Source organism: Mustela nigripes, chromosome 9 (assembly GCF_022355385.1).
Source record: "Mustela nigripes isolate SB6536 chromosome 9, MUSNIG.SB6536, whole genome shotgun sequence".
NCBI classification, from domain to species: domain Eukaryota; kingdom Metazoa; phylum Chordata; class Mammalia; order Carnivora; family Mustelidae; genus Mustela; species Mustela nigripes.
The window spans coordinates 32,100,639-32,126,644 of NC_081565.1; the positions used below are offsets into that span (position 1 = coordinate 32,100,639).

The 26,006-nt window shown below is 51.9% G+C and overlaps 1 protein-coding gene across 1 annotated transcript in view; it reads left to right on the plus strand.

Moving 5' to 3' along the window:
- The first annotated feature begins 10,179 nt into the window (after positions 1–10,179).
- The window catches only part of GABBR2 (gamma-aminobutyric acid type B receptor subunit 2), a 340,962-nt gene continuing 325,135 nt past the window's right edge, over positions 10,180–26,006 (plus strand). The window contains exon 1 of the mRNA XM_059411211.1: positions 10,180–11,176. Coding sequence (XP_059267194.1) covers positions 10,856–11,176 — 321 coding nt within the window. The 5' untranslated portion in view covers positions 10,180–10,855. The remainder of the gene's footprint in view (positions 11,177–26,006) is intronic.

Sequence of the window (26,006 nt, forward strand, 5' to 3'; positions counted from 1 at the left end):
CCATAGGGTAACAGGGCAGAAGGCCCTGGAGGCCTCCAGACCCAGGTTTGAATCCCAGCTCTGCCCTTTTCTAGTTATAAAGTGCCAAGCACAGAGTCAAGCACATGCTAGAAGCCCAACACGCAGTTGTTAAAATTGTCCGTGATCCTTATTCATCCTACCTTTACGAAAAAGGAAGATGAGGCCAAGAGCTTCCCAAGTGCAGCATCCTGGGAACAAAATGCAGTGCCTATGTCTCCTTCTCGGGTTCCTTCTCTCTCTCCTCCCTGCACTGCCACCTCCCTTCCTTGCTTTTAGGGCTTGTGTTCTTACATGCCAGGGGCGTTGAAGTGAGAAACCTTGAACTCCAGGTCCTGTGACCCTTCTAGGGTGTCTTTTGAAGACCTCAAAGAGACAGTAAGCCAAATGACCGCCCTTGGAGATTCATACCAACATAAGATAAGGTCCTGAGAAGAACATGCCTGCCACAAGGGAGCTTGCTAAAAGAAAGGGCGAAGAAAACAATGGGGCATCAGGTACCTGCTTTTTTTTTTCCCCCCCAGGGAGAGAGAGAGCACATGCACACGAGGTGGGGGGGGGGGGGGGGAGCAGAAGGGGGGGAGGAGGGGCGGGGAGAATCTCAAGGGGACTCTGCTGCCCCTGAGCGTGAGCCTGATCACCCTGAGATCATGACCTGAGCCAAAAGCAAGAGTCTGGCACTTCACCGACTGAACCACCCAGGCGCCCCAATCAGGCCCACTTTTAACAAAGGGAACAAAACCAATAGGAGAAGCGAGGAAACCAACAGTTCACTTAACCTTGGAAGTGTGGTGTGATGGAAAAGACCAGTTGGGCTCGTAAGTCCAGAATTAGAGCCCAAAGTTTGTCCCTTCTCCTGGCCTGTCTTGACATTCAGCCTAAGACTCCATCTTATCTTCTGTAAAATAGGCATGAGAATGCCTTACAGAATTGTTAATGAGATCATTTAATGAGATAGTATAAACAAAGGACCTTGCCCACTAGATTACATTGAATAGATATTCAGTGTGGGGGAACCCCTGAAGCTGTGGGTCTATACCTTCCTCTGCAGAGGGCATCTCCAGATTCTCCCCCAGATTCTCTAAAGGGTCCCTAGCTCTCCCCAACAAGTTTATTTTTTTAGAGACTTAAGTCTTTTATTTTGTTTCTATTATAAGATTAAATCTAATATTTAAAAAACGGAAGTATAGATAAAAAGAAAATTGAAAAGGAAAAGCAATAGTAAACAATAGAAACCAACTGTGGTGGTTTTTTTTTTTTTCTTTCCCCATCTTTTTGTTGTTTTGTTGTTGGATTTTTTTTTTTTTTAATGAACTGAGTCATCCTCTGGCTGAATGTCTCAAAATGAAAATATAAGAGGGAGAAAAATAGAACCAAAAGCAATAATAAAACAGAGAGCAAAGTGATACAGGAAGCTTTTTTTTTTTCTTTAATAAAAGAGATACATGCTCATAGTAAAAAAAAAAATAAAAAAAATAAAACAGTACAGAAGGATAGAAAGTGAAAAATAAATCTGTTTTTACCCTTGTGTTACCTCTCACTCCTGGTCCTATTAACCAGAGGTCACTGTTCTTGACAGCAAGAAACTTTTTATTTGTTGTTTTCACATTGCAAGTGATTGTATCCATCTTTTAAAGGAGAAGATGGAATTTAGAAAAGCCCCAGAGGCATCTAATTTGCTAAAAGATAATGAACATTGTATAAGAGAATTAAGTGCTTTCCAAGATCCTGACAAAATAAAGATATCAATCAAAAAAACTCCCCAAAGGAAGTCCAGATGGCCATGCAATTGAACTTTATCCTGCTCATCGGTCTGGCAATCTCCATGCCCTTGAAATAGCCAGGAAAACCATCCAACAGAAAGCAACACCTGATACGTATAGTGAATTCTTCATCAAACTAACCCAAAACTGCAGCAAATTGTATAAAGTTGTTACCCTGTTTAGGGTCCCTGATGAACACGGGAGCCGAGTTCCTTCTAAACCAATCCTGTGTCATAGACACAGACCCATCTGAAGTCAGATCTTACACCTACTAGGGCAAGAAAGCCCACTATCAGGAGGCTACAGTATTATTAATCACACTGAGCAGAACATCCCAAAGCATCTGACAACGTATGCTGTATTTCCAGATTTTAGAAGCACCTGGAAAACAATAGAACATGCTGGATTTTATTAAAATCACCCATGGAATTTGAATGGTTGGAATATTGAGGGCAAAGAGTAGCTAAAATACCACCAAAGTCACACGCCGGCCTATCTGCGTCCTATGTTATGTAATATAACATAGGGTGGGGTGGGGTGGGGCAGAGGGAATAACTGATTTCATTAGACAATAGCAAATGAAAAGACTCAGTGTTGTTATTTAAAGCTTGGAATAAGATTGGCAGGATAGGATGTACAGCTTCCTCTCTCAGTGTCTTCCTGAAAACCAGGCCATAAATAAGATCCTTGAAAAGCAAATCATATTTACCCAATAGGAAGGATGTTATAATTGAAGCTTGCTTTGCTGATCAAGGATTTGGCATTAAATGAATCCTGTGTAGCTTTCTCCCCCTCCCCCGAAGCTGTGCCAGCCCCCACCCTGGCCCTCAGCACCCTGGAAGGAAATTGTGATCCTCTGTCCTTTATGGGGAACCTCATGAAGAGCCACACCGAGAGTCCTCCCCAGGGCCACCCCCTCTTCCCACAGTAGAAACACATAGAGAAGGTGTCTGGGCAGTAATGAATAAGGCACACCTATGCATTCAACAACCCCATATTGTGTGCTTTGTGTGTGTCTATGGTCTCACATGTGGAAAAGGACCCAGAGATGTGGACTAACTACACAATGCAGAGTGGTGTCACGGAGTCTTTCTAGACTATGCTGAGACCAAAATATGAAAAACTGTATTTCATCGAATCAAAGACACCATTATTTTATGGATCACCGAGAAAGGACAAAAAAACAAAAAAACAAAAAAACCCAAAACCCACGGTCAATTATAAGGTGCTATCAATGGCAAGGTGCATCCCGATCCTAGAGACGAATACAAATGTGTGTCTCAAAATGGGTGAAATGTGGTAATTAAGCTTTAAAGAAGTGATAAGTGATATCTCTCAGCATGAGCTAAGCCTCACCATGGGAGCTGAGAGAAGGAAGCGATTACTTCTGCTGAGGGACTACAGGAGGCCTCACAGGCACGTGACATTTGATCTGGGCTGTGAAGGATTTCACCCATGGGAGGGAGAGTGGGAAGAACATTCCAGGCTGAAGGAACAGCACGAGCAAATGTCTGGAGGCAGAAAAGGGCAGACATGATGATGGACCCACTAATACATTCTGAGTAGTTCAACTCTGGAAGGTGGGAGTCGGGGAGGTCCAGCTGGTTGCTGAAGCTGGAACCCCAGAAGCTACACTGCCAGTAGTCTGGAAGCCCAGTCTTGGGATTTAGGGCCCCATAAGACGACAGGGAGCCACAGACTGTCTTGATCTGGGAGGAGGTGATTGGAACCAAGCCGCAGAGAGGCTCATATGGCGGGGTAAATGAAACGCAGATCAAAGGGCAAGACCAGAGATGGGGATGCAGGGGAGAGTGGCCACCAGCCCGCCTGGAAGCAGGTAGAGAGAAAACCAAGGGGGCTGCATATGGATCCAATGGGATGAAGTCCTACTCTAACATGCTAAGGCGAGCCCAAGACTAGGAGAATAAAAGATCTGCAATCACATATAACAATATGGATGAGTCTCACAAGCTCCACTGAGAGAGAGAAGCCAGACAGGAAAGAGGACACACGGTGTCAGGACCAAGAAAAACTCAGGATGCTGGTCACCCTGAGGGAGGGTAGTAACTGGCAGGGACCCCATGGAGGTTTTTGGAAGCTGGTTGTGTTCTGGCTCTTGGAGCTGTCTACATGGGGGTTTTCACTTTAAGAAAATTGGTTGAGCTGTGCATTAACATTTGTGTACTTTTCTGTATGTACGTTATGGTGCAATATAATTAACCCCCTCACCGCCCCCCCAGATTAGGAACACAGACGGGGGGGGGGCAGGGGTCTAAATGGAGGCACCTGCTGGAACATGTGGACACTCAGTGCTGGAATGAGTCACAGCCCACTCCAGTGCTTGGTTCAGTGCACTTGGAGCAAGCATGGGTGGATAAAGAATGAAGAACTTTCTCACCTCCAGGCCTGGGACAGAGGCACACTGGACATTTTGGTGGGGAATGACCAACAAAGAAGAATAGTGGGGTGGGTGAGCGTAATTACAAGGGAAGGAGAAATGGGGACGAATTCAATCAGCCTATGTCTCCAGGTCCATGAGGTGCCTGTGGGCACAGGGTGGGAAACCATGGATGATAGCCAAGCAGAGACTCTGAGGGTCTTTGGGAGATGAGTGGAAGGAAGGGCCAGGTGGTGGGGCACGCAGCAATGTTTGGATGTCCGCAGAGGCTGGAAGGGCGAGGTCAGTCATATGAGATTTGGGGCTTGACCCTCAGTGGCATTCGAGAAGTACTGATCGTACAAATGCTGTGTGATCACACAGAGGACAGAGGGATGGTGCCTAGGAGTGGGTGTGGGTTCACCAAGAACCCGCCAGCCGCACTCACCTGCATTTGTGTTACTAATCTAACAGGTCAGAGAAATTAAGGAGACGGAGTGCATGGGGTGTTCAGTAAGAGCTGTAGCAAGAATTCTCTTGCTACAAGAATTGTCTTGCAAGTTGGACAAACGTGGGCTGCGGAAAGTAGAGGTTGGGGGATGCTTCAGTGGGTTTGGTCACAAGACCAGAGGGGACAGATGGCCACTAGTGTGGGCAGTCCCAAAGCTCTTTGACACTCCTATTTCACACTTTGATTGATGCTTTAGGTTAGGAAAGCAAAGGAGATAGTCCAAATGGCACTGATAGAGAGGGCAAATATGACAGAAAAGAGACCATGATGCGGGACCATGGGTACAAAATCACGGGTGAAATGTTTCAACCCTGTTCCTAGCCTGAGTCGCACTGCTGGTAAGCAGGATCAGAGAGACCCGGCTCGCTGCTCCATTGAAACAGCACAGCAAAAACTCTGCAGAAAGCAAACCTAGGGCTCTTGGGCACCACAAGCTTCCTGTGGGCCACTGGGTAAAGTGGCTGCCACAGATGCAGGTCCCCGGAACACCAGTACAGCAGCCCCGAGGCCTGAGCACAGACAGAGAGGTCGGTCTGCTGACGCACGTGCCTCTCCGCCTGTGTGGAGGGCTTGTAGTTTGTTCTGGATGTCACCGTTGAAGAAAGCCAGGAGCAGACTCCTGGCCAGAGAAAGTAGAGGGATTCCTCAGGAATATCTCCTGGGGAAGAGGTGACTTAGTTGGGAGTGGAACATGGCATTGCTTGTGAGCTGTCCTTTGGGAGGGGCGCCATGGGTGAGGGAACACACATGGCCCCCGGCGGCAGATTGGTGTCCAGAGTGAAGGCAACAGGAAGGCTGACTTGGGTGCCGCCTAAGAAATCATGCATGAAACCCCCATCAACCAAATAACGGAGTGGAAGCCTCTGGAGGCACCGATCTTACCATTTCCAGTGGTATCATTACTACTATTATTATTAGTCAAGAGCTTATGAGAAAGACTATTATTATTAGTCGAGTTAATGAGAGCTCGGTACTGTGGTGAGTGTGGTAAGCATATATATTTGCATTATTTTACTTCCCAAGGGAGTTAACGATGGGAAAAGTGCTTGGAACAGCGCCTGGGCCTTGTGAGTACTGGAAATACACTAGCTATAGTAATTATTCGATCCTCACAATGAACTTGCTATGAAAGAGGAATTATTTATTCCCACTTGACAGGTAAGGAAACTGAAGATTTAGGAGGGGAAGTGACTTCCCCAGAACTGAGTCACTAATGACTCGTGAGTCAGACTTTGAGCCCGGGACGTCCTGCTTCCTAAGGTTTGGTGAGTGGTTGGACCAGACATTTTGCTGCCTGTCTGAGGTTCTTTTCCTAAACCGTGCCCCTTTGTAAAGCATCTTCTTGTTTGTAAAACCTGGAAATGAGAGGGGTTTTGGTGCCCTTGCCAATCTGTGTCCTTCTGGAGACTACTTGGGTTTAAGCTAAATTTCCTGCCTGTGTCTGCCCAGGGCTTGTCCTGCCGACATGGAGCATGGTGACTCTCCCATCCTCCTACTGTTCTCAAACCGACAAAGTGCAGGGGTGGAAGGAAAGGGTCCGGGCTCTTCTGGTCTACCCCAGGCCCAGCCCTGACTCCTGGAGGGCTCAGTCATAGACTCTCTCCAGGCCAGAGGCTCTCCCCCGATAACTCAGGAGGAGGGCCAGCTTCTTCTCTCCTGTGGCGAGGCATCCTGGTCAAGTCATTTCACATTTTTCTGGTGTCAATCCTAAGGAGAATTCTTTACTTCTTCAAGGCTCCTCTGTCACATAAGGGTATCTTCCAGGAAAGGCATGTGGAGCAGAGAAATATGCAGGAGTTTGGGGTCAGACAGACGGCATTTGGGCCCCGTCACTGTCACTGCCAAGTATCATTAGGCATGTTAGTTAATCCATCTGGACTTCAGTCTTGTAATTTGCAAAACTGGGATCCTAACACCTATTTTTCAGGCAGTTGTGAAGATTAAGATGATGCATACCAAGGTGTCTGGCATAGAGTAGGTAGGTGTTTAATAAATGGTAGCTATTATTATTACTCGAACTGTGTCACCAGACCACATTGATGCCTGAAACCCAATTTTATGGTTTAAAAAACATGCCTTGTGAAAAGGGAAAAGAGACTTAGATTCATTCAGCTAATCTTTTTTGAAGCCGTCATTCATAACTTATCCACTAAAAAAGAAAACAAACAATGTCCTTAAAAAAACAGCTGAGCTGCTTGGTTGAAAAAGACATTTCAATGTAAACAGGAATAAGAAATACATGGGGGAATGAGGAGGAATACATGGGAAATATCTGTAAGATTGCTGATGGGTTTTTAAAATTTGGAAGGTTGTGTGTGTGTGTGTGTGTGTGTGTGTGTGTTTAGAAAAAAGTCAAAGAAGACCTCCTTATTGTTGGAGTAAGAACAGAGGCAGACATGGAAGGCAGGTCAGACTGGGAATAGGGTATTGGAAACTGAGCCAGTTCCTGGGAGGAGACAGCTGTAGGAGAACAGAGCCCAGCCTCCGGCACCAGGGTAGTGAGGGGTGTCCAGCCCAGCCTGGAAAAAGGACAGATAGAAGGGGGGGGTGGCTGGTTAGTCTCTCAGTGCTGGGATCCTACTCAAAGGCAAGCCAGATGGATCACGGAGCCCCAGAAATCCTCAGAAGGGGACTGGGCATCATCTTTCAAAACAGCCCCAACCTCTAAGCCAGGGTCTGGAGACTGGCTTCTGGTTCTTATGTGCAAGGAGAGGGTATGGGAGAAAGGCTTGCTAAGGAGGCAGGATTTAGAGAAGATGAGAATTGAAGCCATAGAGACCTGGACCGACATGCATGTTTTATTGTTTTCTATGTGTGTGACCCTGAGCACGATGCTTTCTTAAGTCTCTGCTATGTCCCTTGTAAGGCAGACGAGCCTATAAATCAGTGTTTACCATGGTCCCGGGACTTGGCATCTGCTGATGCATATTATTCCCATTAATAACGAGAAGAACAGTTATTCATCTGGCCACTTCTCATCACCTCCTCTGTTTGCACCCTGGTTCCTGCCGCCTTACGCGGCTTATCATAACAGCCTCCTCCTGGCTGGTTTCCCTGCTTCCCCCTTTTTCCACCTTCCCTCCCTTTCCAACAATTCTTCACTTGGCAGCCAGCAATTCTGTTCCAATACGTCAGATCGTGTCACTGCTCCACTCAATACCCTCCAGTGGTTCTCCACTTTGTCAGGTGCAATCGGTCCTACTTGATCCCATCTCCCTTTGACCTTGGGGACTACCACTTTTCCCCTTGCTCACTTTGCCCCAGCCACACCGGCTTCCTGACTGTTCCTTGAACATGCCAGGCACACTCCAGTCTCAGAGCCTCTGCCCTTGTGGTTCCTCCACCTGGAACATGATCTGCATGTCTTGCTCGCTCACTCCTTTAGGTCTTTGCTGAAAAATCACCTCTGTGTGTCCTTCTGTGACCCCGCCCATTTCAAATTGCAGCCCACCCTATCAGAGTCAACCCTCTTTCCTGCTTTATTTGTTTTCCATAGTGCTTTTCATGAGCTGTCATACTAAGCTATCTTCTTCTTACTATTTCTGTTTATTGTTTCTCTTTCTCTCCACTAGAATGTAAATTTTATGAGAGCAGGAATTTCAGTTTGGCTTGTTTATTCGTGCCTCCTCAGCTCCTAGGACACTGCCCAGCACACAGCAGATGCTGCAAAACATTTGTTGAAGGAATGAATGATTATATTAAAGCAAGAGGCTGGACCCCAGCTATAGGGGAATATGGACTCGAGGCTGGTGACCGAGGCAGGAACTCAGACCTAGGAAGCATGCCAGGAATCCAGTTATCCAAACTGGAACACAGGCCACGGTAGGATCTGGAAACCAGAGGGATGCCCAGGCATCAGAAATGGGCATGAGATAAGAGCCTGGCCTGGATCCAGGCTGATGGAGAGTGAAGCTGGTGCTCCTCGGGTCAGGGTTGGTCCCAGGTCACATGTCTTGGGGCCACGTCACCCCATAAGTGAAGACAGAGGAGCTGAAAGGCAAGGCCTTCAACAACTTAGTAAATGCCAATCAAAGTTATCCCAGCTTTCAACTTATTCCCAGATGTAGGTGTCAGCGGATACTCCATATTGGCACAGCTTACAAGGAAAGCACAAATGACTAAGGAAAAAAAAAGGAAAAAAAAGTGAAAATGCTCACTGAGAAACCTGAACTGAGAAGTGGAGGAAGGGCCGACGCCAGAAGCCAATGGCTAGAGGACAGCTGTCATGTCCAGTGAACACCAGCTGAGAGAGATTACCTTGTCCTCTGGACGTTTTTTGGTCTTGTTCATGGAGATGCTCAGGGGAGCTCTGTCCAGGCAAACCCTTTGGCTAAGCGAAGCTCAGGGGTGGTGTGTGCAGAAGCCTGGAAAGAAGAGTTGGGACAGGGAGAACTTGGCCCGGGTTCCCCAGAGCTGTCCAAGGTACTCTCCAGGACTCGGCACAACCTCCCCTCTCTGTCCTCACACCTCCTGATTAACCAGCCTGGGATTCAGGGCTGCGCCTACCTCAGTCCAGAAGAGCAAGTGTGTGTATATCATCTGGCCCAACTCCTTCACCACATACCTGCAGGAACTGATGTTCAGAACAACTGAAAGTCAGGGCAGTGCCCCTGCCGTATGAGGGTTTTTTCCCCATCCTGGCTCCCACTGCCCTCTGTATGGAGCTCCTGCTTGCTCTGGGTTCCAGTCCTACCCTGGTAGTTCTGTGTTCTTGGACAAGCTGTGGAAGCTCTCTGAGCCTCAGTGTATTCACCTGTAAATCGAGGATGATAAACACAGTATTTCCTTCACTGGGCTGTTGTGAGGATTATGTGATAAAAAAGGTAGTAAATGTTCAGTGAAGGTTTAACTTCCAACCTTGTTGCAAGGTCGTGGATATGGCCCACAATGATTGACTCAAGCACAAGGATGTTTTCTCATTTGATGTCCTACTGTCTCCCCTCGTTAATCACTCCTTGGGATTTTATATCTTAATGACCTACAAATTCTATTCTTCAAGCATGGAGGGACTAGGTCAGATCACAGGACTGCTTTGCCTAAGGTTAACTAGTGTAGCCTCTGCTACCCTGCCAAGCGAGAGCCAAGTCAAGGGAAGCAGGGATCTGCTCTGGGTAGTACTCCCACCCAGAGGGAAAATTCTAGGGCGGAGCCCTCTGGGAGTGGGGACGCGGGGAGGTCAAATACCCGGAGGGCCCGCAAGGTGAGGACCCTAGTTTCTTCTGAGGTTGGCAGAGGACGGCTTCTCAGTCCGGTGGGGAAATTAGGGGCTCTCAGTCCATGCCCTAAGCTCTGGACACCCCAGCACCAAAGGATGCGAGAACGCAGGCGGCATCTTCGGCCGCCCCTTCGGGCTCGGTTAGGGCCTGCCCAGACACCCGCACAGAACAGAAGAGCATAGGTTGCAGGTGCCTCTAGGACGCCTCGGTGTCGAGCTCGCAGCTAAGACCTTCTCAGCCAGACCTCCGGGTAGCAGTCCCAAACCACCTTGCAGGAAGCGCTCGGTGGAGCGGCGGCGGCCACGGCGTGTGCCAGCACGCAGTCCTCGTTCCCTCAGCCCCTGTCCCCGGGCGCTCAGGTCCCCGGCGGTCGGCGGACAGCGACAGCCCGCTCGGCGGAGGGCCGGGGGCGCGTGTGTGCGTGTGCTGGGAAGGCGGCCCTCCCCGCGGCCGCCCCTGCGCCAGCGCCTCCCCCTCCCCCGGCGCGCACGGCCGTCCCCGTCCCCGGAGGCGGCCCGAACCGCCGCCGAGCAGCCTCGCCTTCGCCTCCCGCGTTTCCTGCCGCCCGCCCTCCCCCGGCCGGGCTCCAGGGGCTGCCGCGGAGCAGCTCCCGGCGGGAGAGCGGCTCAGAGCGCGCACGGGGGCGGGCGGAGGCGGCCTGGTTCGGGGTGGCCGCGCCGGAGAGAGGCGCGCGCGAAGACGCCGGCCCCCCTCTCGGCGTTCGCTCTCTCGCTCCCCGCCTCCCGCACTCCGCTCGCTCCCACCCCTTCCCGGCGTGATTGATCCGTCACGGGCGCCGCCGCTGCCGCCGCCGCTGCGGCCGTTCTGAGCCGAGCCGGAGCCCGAGCCGGAGCCGGGGCCGGGGCTGGCGCCATTGCGCGGGCGCCGCGGGGAGAGCTTGGCGCGGGGCGGCGGGCCGGGCCAGGCCATGCGGGCCGAGTGAGCCGGCGCCCGCAGCCCGCGGCGCGGCATGGCTTCCCCGCGGAGCTCCGGGCAGCCCGGGCCGCCGCCGCCGCCGCCGCCGCCGCCCGCGCGCCTGCTGCTGCTCCTACTGCTGCCGCTGCTGCTGCCGCTGGCGCCCGGGGCCTGGGGCTGGGCGCGAGGTGCCCCCCGGCCGCCGCCCAGCAGCCCGCCGCTCTCCATCATGGGCCTCATGCCGCTCACCAAGGAGGTGGCCAAGGGCAGCATCGGGCGCGGCGTGCTCCCCGCCGTGGAACTGGCCATCGAGCAGATCCGCAACGAGTCGCTCCTGCGCCCCTACTTCCTCGACCTGCGGCTCTACGACACCGAGGTGAGTGTCCAGCCGCTCGCGCCGTCGGGGCTGTTGTGGGGGGGGGGGGGGCTGTGGGTGAGGGAGTGCCGAACCGAGGGAAGCTTCGACCCTTGGGCAGAGCCCTGACTGAGCCGCCTGTGCCTGCCGAGGGCACCGCCGCCTGGTGCTTAGTGCTCAGTGCTCAAGCCGGGGTCCCTCTAGGCTTGGCTGGCACAGCTGGTACCAAGATTTGCTGAGCATCTCCCTCTGGGATTGTGTGTGTGTGTGTGTGTGTGTGTGTGTGTGTGTGTGTGTGTGTTGGGGGGTGGGGGACAGAAGACCGGTTTCCTTTGACCAGAGAAGGAGTGCAGAAGATGGGGACTGGACCCTCTAAAAGGCCTGCAGTGGTTGCCCCTGCCCAGGTCCCGCCGGTGGGGCTGTGGACTGCCGGGTGGGAGAAACAGGCGCAGTGACTGCAAACTGGGCCACCCGGGGCTAGAAGGGCCATGGCCTGCTCGCGGGCCCCCAGGAGAGCCCGTCCGCGCTTTGAGGTCCGGAAGGCTCCGGGACCCGAGGGGCCCGAGCGCGCAGGAGGGCTGGGCGCGTGGTGCGCGCAGGCGGCTCGGAACCCGCACGGCGCGGGCCGCCGGCTCTAAAAGGCTGCTGCCTGAATGTGCCCGGCGCTGCCTGCAGCCGGAGCGATTTTATGGGGAAGATTCCCCCTCGGTTTAGTTGCTCAGAGAGTGCCCCGAGCAGGTCCCGCTGTGGACGCGCGGGGGTGTCCGGCAGCGCCGCTGCTGTTCGCCCTGCGGCTTCAGGCGCAGTTTCTCCGGGCGCAGACTTGGAAGCACGGACTTGGAGCGCAGCAGCGGGCCGGCCCTCTTGGCCTCCTTCTCCGAGGGGAGCCGTGGAGCCCAGACCTTCGCCTCCCAAGCCCCCTCCTCACTCCCGCAGCGTGGGTTCTGGCTGAAGCCCCAGCGCGGACCTGCAACGCCTGCACGGCTGCTGGAGGGGGTCTGGAGGAGTGATCGCCGGCCGCGCGAGGTCGGGTTTGCGAGTTTTTCCGGACTGAGGGAGCCCCTCGGCTCCTGCCGCGGTGTCTGAGACGCGGCCTGAAGGGGGCAGTGATTTCCTGTGCAGTGCGCTCTGTTGGCGCCTTCAACACCGCGCCAAGCCGGGCCGCGCGCCGGGCTTGACCCCGGCTTCCCGGAGCTCCCCGGGAGCTTCTGCTCCGGCCCAGGTGCCTCTCCTCCCACCCTTCGGAGGGGAGGTCCGCGCTGCCCGTGCAGCCCGGGCTCCGCTTCCTTCTCTGCCTAACCCTTTTTTTGTGTGTCCCCTGAGAAAGAGCAGAAATCTGGATAGCATCTTTATTCCCCGCCTCCCCCTTCACTGATGAACCAGCCTGCTCTGCGCTGTAAATAAAAGGTGAAGGAACGGGTGGCAGTTGGTGGCAGTGCGCACAGGCTGCTGGAAGCTGAGAGCCTTCCTACCCCCCCTCCCCCCGGGAGGATGCAAGCTGGGGGGCTGAGCAGAGCTAACCCGGGTGTGGAATTATTTCTGAATGACATTCTCATCGCCCTCATCTTTGCGCGAACATTTCAAGTTTTCCGGGGGACTTGTCTGGCACGCAGGAATGCACAGCGCCCCTCAGTTCTGACCTAGGCTTGTCCCCTTGGCGCTGGTTCCCCGTTGCCTCCATACATACTCTTTGGGAAGGGACAGGAAAGAGCCCGTTCTTTGGAGACAGAAACATTTGTAGCCAGGGCAGCCCTGCTTGCATCATCACCAAATGTCAGCTGCACAAGGTTTTCATCACCAGTTTATTCCCTTCAGAAAGCTTCCCTGAAAGAGATTTCACATGAGATTGTTTGTGGCAATGCAGGGATGGGTGCTTGGCTTCAGGGTGTGGGTTGAAGCTTTTACATGTATTTTTTCAAGTGTGTCTCGACTTTCTGAGTGAGAGGGCCCAAAGGCGAGAGGATAAGGCTCCCAGCTGGAAGGAATCAGCTGAAAGCAGCGTGGGAAGGAGGGCACGGGGCAATCGCAGGCTCACGCAAACAGAGAAGCGTCTCCAGCTGTGCGAGGGGCACAGAGCACAGGCTTTGGGGTGGGTCGGACCTGGATTCTAGTCAGACGCCAGTTACCTTCCCCTTGGGTGACCTTGAGTGGGGTCATTGGATCTGTCTCAGCCTAGATTCTTGCATCTGGAAAAGTGGGGTTGTCGCATGTGCTCGGTCAGCTGGTGATGTGACGCTCCGGGGGATAAGGGCCGTGAGCTGGCAGCCCAGCAGCCAGGGCTCCCTCCGACATGCTGGAAGCACCCACGAAATGTTTCCTGCCTCCCTGCCTTCGTTTTCCTCTGGCGTGGTCCATAAGTAAGACATTGCAGTGTTAGGTGTGATGAAATAGTCATGGCTAAACACAGAGGCTGCTTATTTTGTTTTTCTCACTTCTGAAGTCTCGTGAAGGGTCAGTGAAGTTATCAAGAAAAAAATAATTCTGACTTATGAGCAAGTACGTATGTTACTTCTTGCCGTGGGCTGTCATATCTGAGAGAACGTGCAGGTGGTATAATACTTCATTTTTTTCAAGTGGCCCATGTCCATCGGAGAGGTGCTTTCTTGCTGAGCCGAAGTAAAGGAGTGCTCCGTTTGTGGGTCATGGCCACAAAATCCACAGTGATCTGAAGGGTCGTTGGGGCCTGTGTTAGAGTGTCTGGGGCCTGTTATAATCAGACGGGTCTTTGCAGAGTGTGTGTACTCCCTAATCCCTTCCCCAGCCCTGTCACTAGACTTGAACACAAGACTGACATGGTGAGTGGATTTTGGCTGGCTTTGCTGCCTTTTGCTGCCACTCAATGACCAGAGGCTGTGAACAGCCAGGAGGGACCTGGGTCCCCTTAGTCTTCAAAGAGATGGAAATTTACCAAGTAATGGGTTAATCTGATCACTGGGAGAGCCTCTCTCAATAAAAGACCCTCCTGCCTGAATTTCTTTAGGTTGACCCTCTTACTGTAATTACAATAACAATAGACTGTTCAAAGCCCCATTCAGTGCCTTGTGTTCCTAAAAATGAAACATCCTACCCAAGCTTCTGCGAGTGAAGACCTCTTTTCCCTGCTGTAGATAAAATCCGTATCCCAAAGTAGAGCTGAGTATATATAAAACACCAGTGAGACAACTGAACATACAAATTAAAAAAAAGCATCAGAAACCATATAGAAGCATGGACGTTACTACACCAAGAACCTGGGTTATTGCAGTTTTGTGTATTACATTTTAGCTCTGAGCTTCCTGGCAGTCAAGGTAAAAAAGGTGAAAACGGTGGGTTACATTACTTACACGTTTGATTAAAAGATTCTGAAGGACAACGTCTTTTTAAAAAAGTTTCGCAGGAGATTCAGAATGTCGTTCACATGTCATTTCTCATTCTTCAGTTATCAGATTAATAAAATTAAATAATAACCAAGGGATGAGTTAAGAAATAGTGTTTTCTACTTTGATTAAAGGAATGTTCATTTTAGAAAAAAGGAAAATTAGAAGCCTGAAGAAAAATAATAATGGCTCGTAATCCACCTGTACAAAGACAATTACACCTAACAATTACCAGTATTTCATTCTAGTTGCTAGTTTTTACTATTTTAGGTACTTGAGATCTCACTCTTTGTGCCCTTTTATATTTTGTTTCATTAATTTAACGTTGTATTGGGGGTACTTCCCCATGTCCTCAATTGCAAAGATGATTTCGAGTGGCTGCATACTATTCTATCCTACTATCCTATACTGTTTATGGTGTACCATAAATATTAATTCATTCCCCTACTGTCGGATGTATATGTTTTCCCACTTTTTACTAGTTTAAATTATTATGTGATAAACTTAGGGAAAGTTCAGGGGGCCAAGGGAGCACATTCTAGGTGTGCACCTGTTAGGTTAGGAAGGTTAGCCTGCTGCAGGGATTCAGCTTGGAAAATCCAGGGGCAGCCTAGCGGTGGGGGAGTGTGTCCTTCCCTGGAGCAGCTTTGCAAAATATCTGTTCTCTCATTCACGGTGGGTGCTTTAGAAAGAGCCCAGGCAGCTGGTGGAGGGAGGCTGAGTTTTTCAAGGATGTATGAGTCCAGTTCAGCAGGCACTAATTGAGCACCTACTACAGTCACTGGTGCGGCAGAAGGGAACAAAACCCAGTCTTGGGCTCGAGGAGGAGCTGGTGCGTAGGGGAGAACAGGGCTCTAGTGCACAGTGGCCATTTTCAAGGTTAGCTAGAAAGGGACTGTGGGGATGACTGCACAGTTCTATGAACATCCCAAAACTGTAAACTCATATACTTCAAAAGAATGAACGTTATGATGTATGAATGTATTTCAATACAGCTGTTCTTAGAAATAAAAAGGTAGAAAATGAGCCCTTTCAAATCAGACTACCTCTTCTCTGTGGTTCCAGCCCCACTACCCAGCATGGTACCTGGCCCCGAGGAGCTGTATTGCTTAGGACTCCTTGAAAGTGATAGAAACGCCACTTTAACTGGTTCATGTGACTGAAAAGTCCTGGAGTAGGCTGTCTTCAGGCATGGCTGAATCCAGGGACTGAAATGCAATCTTAAAAAATGTCTCTCTCTCTCTCTCTCCATCTCTTGGCTCTGGTTTTCTCTGTTTGGCTTCACTCTCAGGCAGGCCCTACCCATGTGGTGGCACAGATGGCCCCTACCAGCTACAAATTTACACACTTCCAGTTTAGAAACTCCAGTAAGAAGAGTGTTCCTTTCCCAAATGTTTCAGCCAAAGTCCCAAACTCAGCTCTCATTGGCTTGAATAAGGTCATGTGTCCATCCCCGAGCCAATCCCATGACCCTGATGGTCTGGGACATCAGCCAGCTTTTCGTGGAGGGAGAGGGCAGGGAGGTCAGCCCTGCCCAACCGCATGAGCAGGGAGTGAAGGGAAGTGATTCCTCGAAGGATGTCCAAGGCTGTTGAAGGTGTAGATGCCAGGGATATCTGATTGTAGATGTCCACAAAGACAGGCACTGGGAAATGCTACGTTCAAGAAAGAGACCAGGCATGCTAAGGGCTTTGAGAGAAAGGGAAGATCATATCTAGGTCAAGAGAGGCCTCCTGGAGAAGTGGAAATCAAGATGGGCCGGAAAGGGCCAATGTCATGTTGACATAGAGAAGCAGGGACTCAGGGAAGGGGGTGTTGGATCCCAGGAAGGAGCCCCAAGATCAAAGAAGGGAGGGAGAAACAGTGTGAGGTGTTTGGGGAGCATTGACTTGTTATGCTTTCCCCCAAGTGTAGGGACTGTGGAGGGGTAGGGAGCCTGTTGCTGGGTGTGGAAGGCCTCGAATCCCATGTTGAGAAAGTTGGACTTTATTCTGGAACTAGGAGGAGCCGTGTGTAGGTGGTGGTTTTGAACACGGATGTAATATGATCAGGGCCTGGTGGGAAGGCAGAGCCTAGATGGTCGACAGATGAGCTGGAGACTGAGAAGCCAGGAAGCTTCTCCAGCCATTGAAGGGTGAGATGCTGAACTTGAACCGAGGTGGACAGGCAGTGAGAGGGTGTGGAGGAGAACAGGCAGCCCTGAGACCTGCCGGGGCGAGAGGGACAACAGGGAGGGACCCATGGGTAGGAGTTCTGGCAGGCAGGAGTCACTGAGTCCAGGCACTGCGCTGCAGGGGCGTGAGGAGGGAGCAGCCCAGCAGGGGTGAGGCTAGGCACAGAATGGCAGACTTCCTTTCAGACCCTTCAGCTCTGCAGGGACCTCATACCTGTTGGATGAGCTCTTCGATACCTCAGGAGCCCTGGGTTTGTATCTCTGTTGGGTACCACTTCCCTGCTTGGTGACCCGGGGCCAGGCACTTTGCCTCCCTTTTGTCATCTATAAAATGGGGCTCACAGATGCGACCACCCTGGTAAGGTAGTCAGGTCACTGCTTGGTACCCTGCGAGTGCCCAGTAAATACCCGCTTCTTGGTTGTCACCATTGCCATCATTCCTGTGCCGTATGGGGACAATTATGCTGACCTCACAGGGCCGCCAGGAAGAATGGGTATTTTGGATGTGGAACCTCACGACATGATGTAACGTAAGGCAGCGTTATCTGTCGTGCCGTGTGCCGACGCCGCGCTGCCGAGTGGGGAGCTGGAGGAAGGGGGTTCGAGCAGCCCATCTTCCCCTCTGTCATGTATCCAGGCATGTACTCTTTCTCCCCGCGCCAAGCTCTAGCTCCGTGAGGGCAGGTCATCAGTGAGCGTCTGCTGAACGGCACTGTGAGTGAGTAAATTCCAATCTCTTTTCTGAATTAGCCTCCCACCGAATGAAGAGTTTGGCCCAATCATCTCTACCCCGCCATGAGCACGGGACTCAGGTGACCCCATCTATCAGGATTAAGTGGACTGTCAGGCTGTAGCTGCCTCCTGCCTATTCCCACCCAGAGCAACCCCATGCTTCTCCCATGGGAGGGCAGTGCCCTTGGCCATGCCAGCCCCCAACCAATTCCCCAGACCCGGCCAGCCACCCATGGGGGGCGGTGGGTGGAACACCCATGCTATGGCCTGTTTGGCCCTTGGTATTGGGCTAAAAGTTCAACTTGTTAAGTTTATCTTTGACAAGGGCTTCTTCCTGTGTTTGGCCTACCCTCCCCCAGGCACAGAGTACCATCAGCTTCCTCACGCGGAGATCAGCGGGGAAGTAAGCAAGCTGGAAGGGCAGGACAGCCGTGAAAATAGAGGTGCTGAACAGATACGTGTGGGACACACGTCTTTTGTCAGTCAGGGTGAACTAGGTCCTGCTGCTTTAACAAACAAAACCTGAAATCTCTGTTGCCTACATAATACAATTTCTCTGTCGCTTACCCAAATTCCAGAGTGTGTTAGAAATGCTCCTGAGGGGCTCACCTCCAAGTGGGAACACAAGGAGCCGGGCAGATTTGGGGTGTGACTCTCCCATCTTGTGACTTCGAGGAGATGGGGGGGGATTCGTGGGGAAGGCATCCTGGATTTTTAACCATCTTTACTTGGAAGTGACACAGGCATTGTTTCTACTCGTATTCCGTTGACCAGAAATAGTCACGGGTCAAGCCCGCTTCAAGGGAGGGTAGGCAGTGTCAAGGAGCAGGTGGGTGCCATGCAGACTTGTCGTTCTGGGTCCTTCAGGAAGTAGACGCCAAGACGGATTTAGAAGCATAAGAGCTCTTGGAGGGGGCGGGGTGGGGATGCCTGTGGAAGACAGAAGAGGAGGTGGGGAGATGCTTGGCCCATGACACCAGGCTGATAGTGGGAACGGAGGGCGAAGGAGAGATGGGTAGGAAGAGGCTCAGCAAGTCTGGGCCTGTCAGTGGGCTGCTCTGGGGCAAAGTCTGCCCATAGAGGGCTCCCACATTGGACCGAGTCCCTGCCCAGCTTGGTTACCGACCGCAGGCTGCCTGGAGATTGTGTCCTTAGTGGAGTTAAATATGGTGACAGAGTTGAAGCTGCAGCAAAAGCCATCAGCTGTAGGTTCTGCCTGCAGAGGAGATCCTACCGGCCCACCTACACAGCTGTGCAGGCACTACCCGCTTCTGCCTCAGTGCCCTAGGGCAGCACACTCTAGTTGATAGAACTTTCTGCAGGTCCTGCCACACAGCTATGGATGCGACGTGAACCTCTCCCTCAAGGAGCTCACGGTCTAAGTAGCTGGTCAGAACAGACAGAAACCATTGAGCCAAACTGTGGTAGTGGATCGGAGGAAGATGCTGGGGAAGGCGACCCCCTTCTGGAGGCCGTTTGGCCATTCCCTATGTGAATGTAAGTGGTTCCTTGTCGCTAACCTTTTTGGTTATTTAATTTGATTGTAGGAAGGTCAGAAAATTAAATGGTGTAGTTCACCCCATGAGCATCTCTATTCATCTGCTCCTTTATTTTATTCTTATTCTCTCTGCTTATGTAACAAGGTACAGAGCGGCTGGTGAGATGCTTTTCTCTCTGTACCTTTCGAGGAAAAAGCAGGTGTACCAGGCTGGAGCCGTGGGGGTGTGAGCCCCACGTGAGGTTGGCGGTCTGGGTCCTGGTGCTCGGTTAGCTGTTGAGATGGTGGGGAAGTTCTTGCTCTCTCTGTGAATTGTAGCATGGCTGGAGGGGCTCTGCTCCCTTGTAGGCACGGTGAGAGCAGGTGCTGGGTGTGCCTGGCTCCCTTGTGGCCCCTTGAGGCACTGGCTCAGGGCCAGGCACAGAGCAGGAGCTCAATAAGTATTTATTGAACAAACAAATACATCTAAAAGCTTAGGACGCAGCTCTCTAGTTCTAAGAGGATTAATGGGCATAGTTTTCACAAATCGAGGAGCTGTTCCATATGCCAAGCCACGTGAGCTTCCTGCTTGCTTTTTGTTTGTCTGCATTCTTGTTATTTGGTACTTTGGGGGTCCCTGTAACTGTGGAGTGCAAAGGTTACTTGCTGGATGTTCCAATAGAAGATTCTCCTCTCCCCTGACAAATGTACACGGCATCTTCCAAGGTACATGAAAACTTAGGAAATAAATACTTTGCAGCATCTGAGAACTCTTATGGTTTTAGGTGGTTTATTGGAACAGTCCTCTAAACCAGCAGGTGGTGGGTGTAGGAATCAGGTTGTGATATCCTATTCCCACCTCTAGGGAGCGTGAGCCCCAGCAGAGGCTGGACTGGGCTCTGGTCCTAGTAGAAATTGCAGGAACGGAGCCAAGTCATCAGCCTCAGTGAGCCAGGTGGTCCAGTGACAGATCTGGGGATAGTGAATGAAGAGGTCTCCTGGGATCCTCTGGAGAGCAAGACTTGTTCCACGCTCCCTGCTTCCGGGCTGGAAGCTTCTGCTCTTTATCCTTCCATGGTCAAGACTGACTCAGGAAGGGGCTAACCTCAGCCTCAGGGTGACCGTCTCCCTGATCTGGTTTTGGTCGGGACCCCAAATCAGGTAACCCAGTTTATTAGAATCATGTGCAAAATAAGAGTAAAACAGTTAGGAGCTGAGCTTTGGGGTCTGAGAATTCTTGCTCGAGTAAAGGGCATGAACCTTGTGGCACCTTTTGGGGCCGATGGGGGACTCCTTTGGCAGTTTTCCTACTTTTCTGGTCTTTCTGAACAGTGCGCATCGCTGGAAGGGTGAAGTGTCATTGTCATCTAGAAAATTAGTGGTAGATCCAGAGTACGGAGTAAATGGATTCATCTGTCTTCATCAGTGCCCACGTTCCCCAGCTGCTGGCTAAAGTGGACCCCTGTCCTGCCGCTTGGCAAGGACATCATCAGTCACCATTCAGATAAAATCTAGCCAAAGAAAGACTTCGAGGAATGATGCATTATTGCTGCTCTCGTGGCGCGGGGTCAGGAGGTGGCACAGAGAAAATGATATTTTCACACTCTGCTTATGATCCACTCGACTTTGTTCAGAGGGAACTGATTCTGAAAGCAACAGTCATCCTTATAATAATCACTCTATTATCCAAATCACTTTGTTTCTAGAACTGCCCGTTCACTGAAGCTTTTCTGAGAATGCCCAGAATTCTTTCAGTGATTTAACCAGCAGGCGGAGACCTGGAAGCCCACCCTGTGGCATGCGATCAGAGCCCATGCACTGGCTCCCACCGAAGCTGGTGTAGACTGCCTTGACCTTGACAGGAGAGAGGGCTCCCTTGTCACTTCATACAGTGTCTTCTGGGGGTCCAACTGACCCCTCTGAGCTCTTTGCTGGACTGTGTGAGCTCTAGAAACACTGGAAAGCCCTTGGAGAGCTTCTGATCTTCCTACAAAAGAAGGAAAAGGGAATGGAAGCGTTTAGTTGCAAGGGTGCAGGGGAAGAAGAGGGTATAGCAGCAGCAAGAACTCACCTGTATCCTGGGCTCAGCATACATCCGTCCCTGCATCAGTCTCTTTGTAGGGTTCGCTGAGGGGATCCTCTCCACATCCTGTTGGGGCAGGTGCCATGAGCGTGCTCGGGTTGCAGGTGAGGCTTAGCGGGGTCATGGGACATGATGGCCAACCAAGCGGTGAGCTGGCATTTCAATGCAGATGGTCTGACCTTGATGCCCAAAGGTTGAACACCAAGGGAGCGGCATCCTCCCGCAGTTTCTTACCTTCCTCCCGTAGAGGCAAGTGGCACATGTTGCTGGTGGCTGATGCTTTTCTTATTTTATTTTGTGAACTTCACGCAACCCCTCATCTCCCTCCAGCTCTGCCCCGCCCTCTCCCTTTCCCCTGTTCCACACAGCCAGCCCTGTGCTCTCTCCTCACTTTGAGCGCGTCTGTCTGCACACCTGGCTCCCACAGATCCACTCTTTGCTCGCCTTGCACCTGCGGAGCTTGTCACCTCCTGCGGTGTTTACTGGGGGTGTCAGTGTTTGTGTCTATGTGTGTCTCTCCTGGATTACCTCGACGGCAGCGGTGCTGCCTCCTTTGTACTTGAGGCTTGGTGCAAGGCCTGGGCTGGGTGTGGGGCATGTGGAGATGAACCATGGCTGCTGTGCTCTCAAAGGCACACAGCAAGGCTGCCTGGCATTGTCACCTTGCAGCATGAGAAGGGTGAGGTGACAGGCCAGGGGTAGGGGCTCTTCCCCAGGTGCAGAGGACAGTTAGGACCACTGACCCAGCACTCTGACCAGGTGGCCTCGCTGCCTGACACCTTCCAGAGACTCCCCTTGTTCTGGGAATAGGAACAAAACCTCTCTTGGTGGCCCTGGAGGCCCCAAGGGTCTGCCCGGCCCACTCCCCAGCCTCGGTGCTGCCTGCTCTCCCTTCCTACTCTGGACTAGACACACGGGGTCCTCTCAGTTTCTCAGGTGAGTGCGCTCCCTCCCCCTGCTCTGCACAGGGCCTTTGCACAAGCTGTTCCATGGTCTGAAACACTTTCGCCACCTCTGTTCATCTCTTAGACACCAGCTCAAGTGGGATTTGTCTATCCTCCCTGATTGGGAAGAATCCTTTGCCCCATTTTCTCTGAGAATCATAAAACTTTCCACTCTAGGGCTTACCACAAATGCAGTTTTATGTTTGCTGGACTCTTTGATCCCTCTTGGTCTTCCGTGTTCCCGTGGGGGGCCACGAACTCCATAAGTGCAGGAACAGCTCTGTTTGGGCTCCCAGTAGTGCCCAGCCCAGTTCCTGGTACGTAACCGGTGCTCGGCAGATATCTGTGGGATGAATGGGTAAGAGCTGACGGGCTCCCGGGGCCGATCTGCATGTTGACAATGTCTTGCTGTGTGATGTCCAGTGCCTGTGGGGGAAAAGGCCGTGACATTTGGAATCTGGCGATGTGCGCCTGCGTGCTGCCCCCACACCTTGGGCTATACTCTGTGGGATGGGAACGCCACTGTCTCAGGGGGCTCTTTTGGAGGTTGGCCTAGAACGTTCATGTAAAGCACTGAGCACATGGGACACATTGAGTAGGCGCCCACTAAATTTCACTGTCACTTATTATAATGTAAGTGAACGTGTAAAATGCTGTATAGTCACGTTCAGTGGGAGCGTCTGTATGAGGCCAAGCAAAAAAGCGTGTGGTCTGTGTGTGAGCCTCGCTGGATGGGTTTTCGATATGGCTCTTTCCGACGCCAACCCTGGGATGACTTGACACCCACTGGGAGCTCAGGGGTGAACTTCCCTGGCCTGTTGTTTCTGGCGATGCCCTCAGAGCTCTGTGTCGTCACTGCTGGCTATTGTCCCTCACTTCACCTGTCTGCACGCTGGGCCAGCCCACGAGGACAGGCATGTCATTTATCTGGTCCCTGCCATGTCCCAGTGCCCAGCACAGAGCCTGAAGGTGCTTGGTAATATCTGGGAGGGAATGAAGGCCTTTGTGTCCAAGCACCTCGCAAGGCCTCTGGCACATTGTAAGTGTTTAGCAAATGTTTCTTGCATGAGTGGTGCTAAACGCAATGTAAAATATAACAATTTTGGATAAAATCACAACTGTGCCCTAAATGGAGCAGAGGGAGAAGACGTTATCAGGCATCTGTGAGGAATGGATAGTTTCAGTTGAATACTGTGTTTGACGGCTGGAGAGAAATGTCGTGGTGTTCGCTTGTGATGAGACACATTTCCTTTTAGGCTCAGGACAAATCTGTTAGCTTAGAGGGCAGGGCAGTGTGGTAGGAAGAGCTCTGCGTGCCCCGTGGATGACCATCTCTCATACTCAGTGCTGGAGGGCCATGAGCTAGTCATTCAACTTTTCTACGCCTTAGTGTTACCATCTGTAAAATGGGAATGATAATGGTGGTTCCCCCACCCCCACTCCCGACCCCACCCCAGTTCTCCATGGGGTTATTATAGAGATGCGGGGAGGGGGAGAGAAGGAGCAGAGAGAGGGGAAGAGAAATAGATTAATGTGAAAGTGTTTACAAAAGCTGTAAAGAGTTACAAATAAAAGATACGCTTGAAACTAAGCACAAAGAGTAATTAATTCTGGGTTGTTCGTCTCAGGGCCTTTGGCTGTTTCCAGTAACATCTTAATAAAAGACACCGAGATGTTGTTCACACGGGTGATTCATTCAACTTCCTAATAAAGAAGGAAGGCACAGTATTAGATTAGAACAGTGTGAGAGCGGAGAGGCCGGGGGCTGAGGTTTTCTGACCCTAGCTGGCACTCTTACAGAAGCATCTAGAACAAGAGGTAGGGAACGCGTCTTCCTCTCAAGCCTCGGACGCCTTTGGTCATCAGAAGTCCAGCCATCCATCTTCGGCACATGTCAGACCCAGGACCACCCACAGCCAAACTATCTCACAAGGGTCCCTGGGCAGAAATTTGGGGCCATGAGAGTGAGTGAGGGCTGTCTGCTGTGAGAAGTGATAGGGGTTCAGGCCAGCACTGGGCTGGGTGCTTTCACACGTGCACCCACGAAGGCAAGGGGTCGTAGAAAGAGCTTGGTCTTTTAGCCAGAAAAGCCAGGTCCACCCCTAATCCCTGCTGGGTGACCTATGGTGGCTGCTTTTCTTGGGCCTCCCTTCTCTGACGTGTACCATGGAGGTTTGGGAGTGGATAACCAGCATTGTTTGTGATAGATAGATAAAACTATGTGGACCGGCTGCCCAGTGGGTGTTCTACAGATGCCACAGGGTGGAGTGCCTGGTGGGGATGTGATGCGCTTCTGTCCTGGTGTATGGTCAGGGCAGAAAGTCGTAAGACTGGCTTCTGAGAGCAACTCTGGTTCTGGTTCCTGAGGTGAGGCCCTCTGTTGTGTTTTTATTTTTTAAAAGATTTTATTTATTTTTGGGATAGAGAATGAGAACAAGCAGAGGAGAGAGGCAGAGGGCGAGGGGGAAGCAGGTTCTCCACTGAGCAGGAAGCCTGATGTGGGGCTTGATCCCAGGACCCTGAGACCATGACCTGAGCTGAAGGCAGACACTTAATGACTGAGCCATCCAGGCGCCCTCTGTTGTGTTTTAGTTTGAGTCGCCTGGACGGCCCTGTCACTGAACACTTAGAAAGCCAAGGGCTTACAGTTGGGGGGAGGCAGGGACATGGATGTCCCTGGAAGAAGGGCTGGCTCTGTATTCAGATAACATTCTAGAAGCCCCTCCTTTACTGTTAGGAAGCTTCAGGGTTGCTGGGGTCAGGAGTCCCACTGTCTGAAGAACACAGAGGCCCTTGGAAGAGCAGTGAGACTGACTCCCTCTGTCCAAGCTTAACATCTGCAGAGCCTCTTCTGAGGAGGGCTGGAGCCCTGAGCAGGGTCAGCTTCGGGGGAGGGCAAAATAAGCTCCCAGAGGAAGTTTGCTTGGAGAGGCAGGTGGGGTAGGGATCCAAGGACAGTCTGGAGGTGGGAGCTGATGCTGGAGTGCCTCCTCCCCCTGCCCGTGGGGACTGTGGCTGCACGTGTGCATGCAAACTGAAGGTGCTCGGTGTCGAGAATGAGAACGGTAGTCCTCAGTTTCCATCTTGGAGCCGGGCACTTCCCTGTCCTGGGGTTGACCTCCTGGTGGGGGGGAGGGTCCAGCCCTGGTTTCAGTGGAGACCCCGACCTCTGCGGCGGCCATGGCAGCAGCAGGGACCCAGAGGGGCCTGTCTCAGGGGCTGGGCTCAGGGCACCTTGAGGGATATAACATAGGCTACCCCAGGATCTGGGGGGCACTGGGCCAGGTGTCGCTGGGAAGATGCCTGTCCCTGTCATCTTGGAACATTCAAAGACACGTGACCTTGTTTGTGCTCCAGTCTGGTAAAGGGAGAAGTGCAGTTGGTTTCTAATGTAGTTCTTCTAATAACCTTATTCAGTAGGTATTCTTTCAACAATTAAACGAGAATGGTGAGTTTTGTGCAGTGCCAGAGTTTACTCTTGCTTCCGAATGCATCATCAGGATAACAACCTGGTAAGAGAGGAATTCTGTTAGCTCCACTTAGAGATGGGGAAACTGAGGCTCAGAATGATAAGCCCATGGGAGGCAGTAAGTGGGCACTTACTGATTGTAAGTACTCTACTTGGCACCACCTGTAGCCCCTCTCCCTCCACTCTCTCCAGATGGAAGGGTCTTTCGTCCTGCATTCTTGACTGGGTTTGCTGGGATCCAGCCAGAAGCCGGGGGAGTCCTCCATCCTTGGAGGAGGACCCCAAGGATCAAGCCCTGGAGAGGGAGGAACCCTTTTAGATGGTGAGGCGTGCGTAGAGATGCTCTCGGCTTCACGGATGATGAAATGCTTCTCATGTCATCCTCCTAAACATCTCAGGGAGGACTGCCAGATGTGACTGCCTATAGGAGGAAGGCAGGTGCTCCGAGTGGCTGGAAGCTGGGACCAGGATCTGTACTGCCGACCACTGTCCGCTGGCCACACGGGAGAGGTGATCTCATGCCGGACATGGTGCTCCGTTCAGGATCGAGCACAGAGGTCCTGCCTTGTGCCAGGCTGTGAGCATCTGGGCAGGAATGTGACATGACCTCTGCCCTT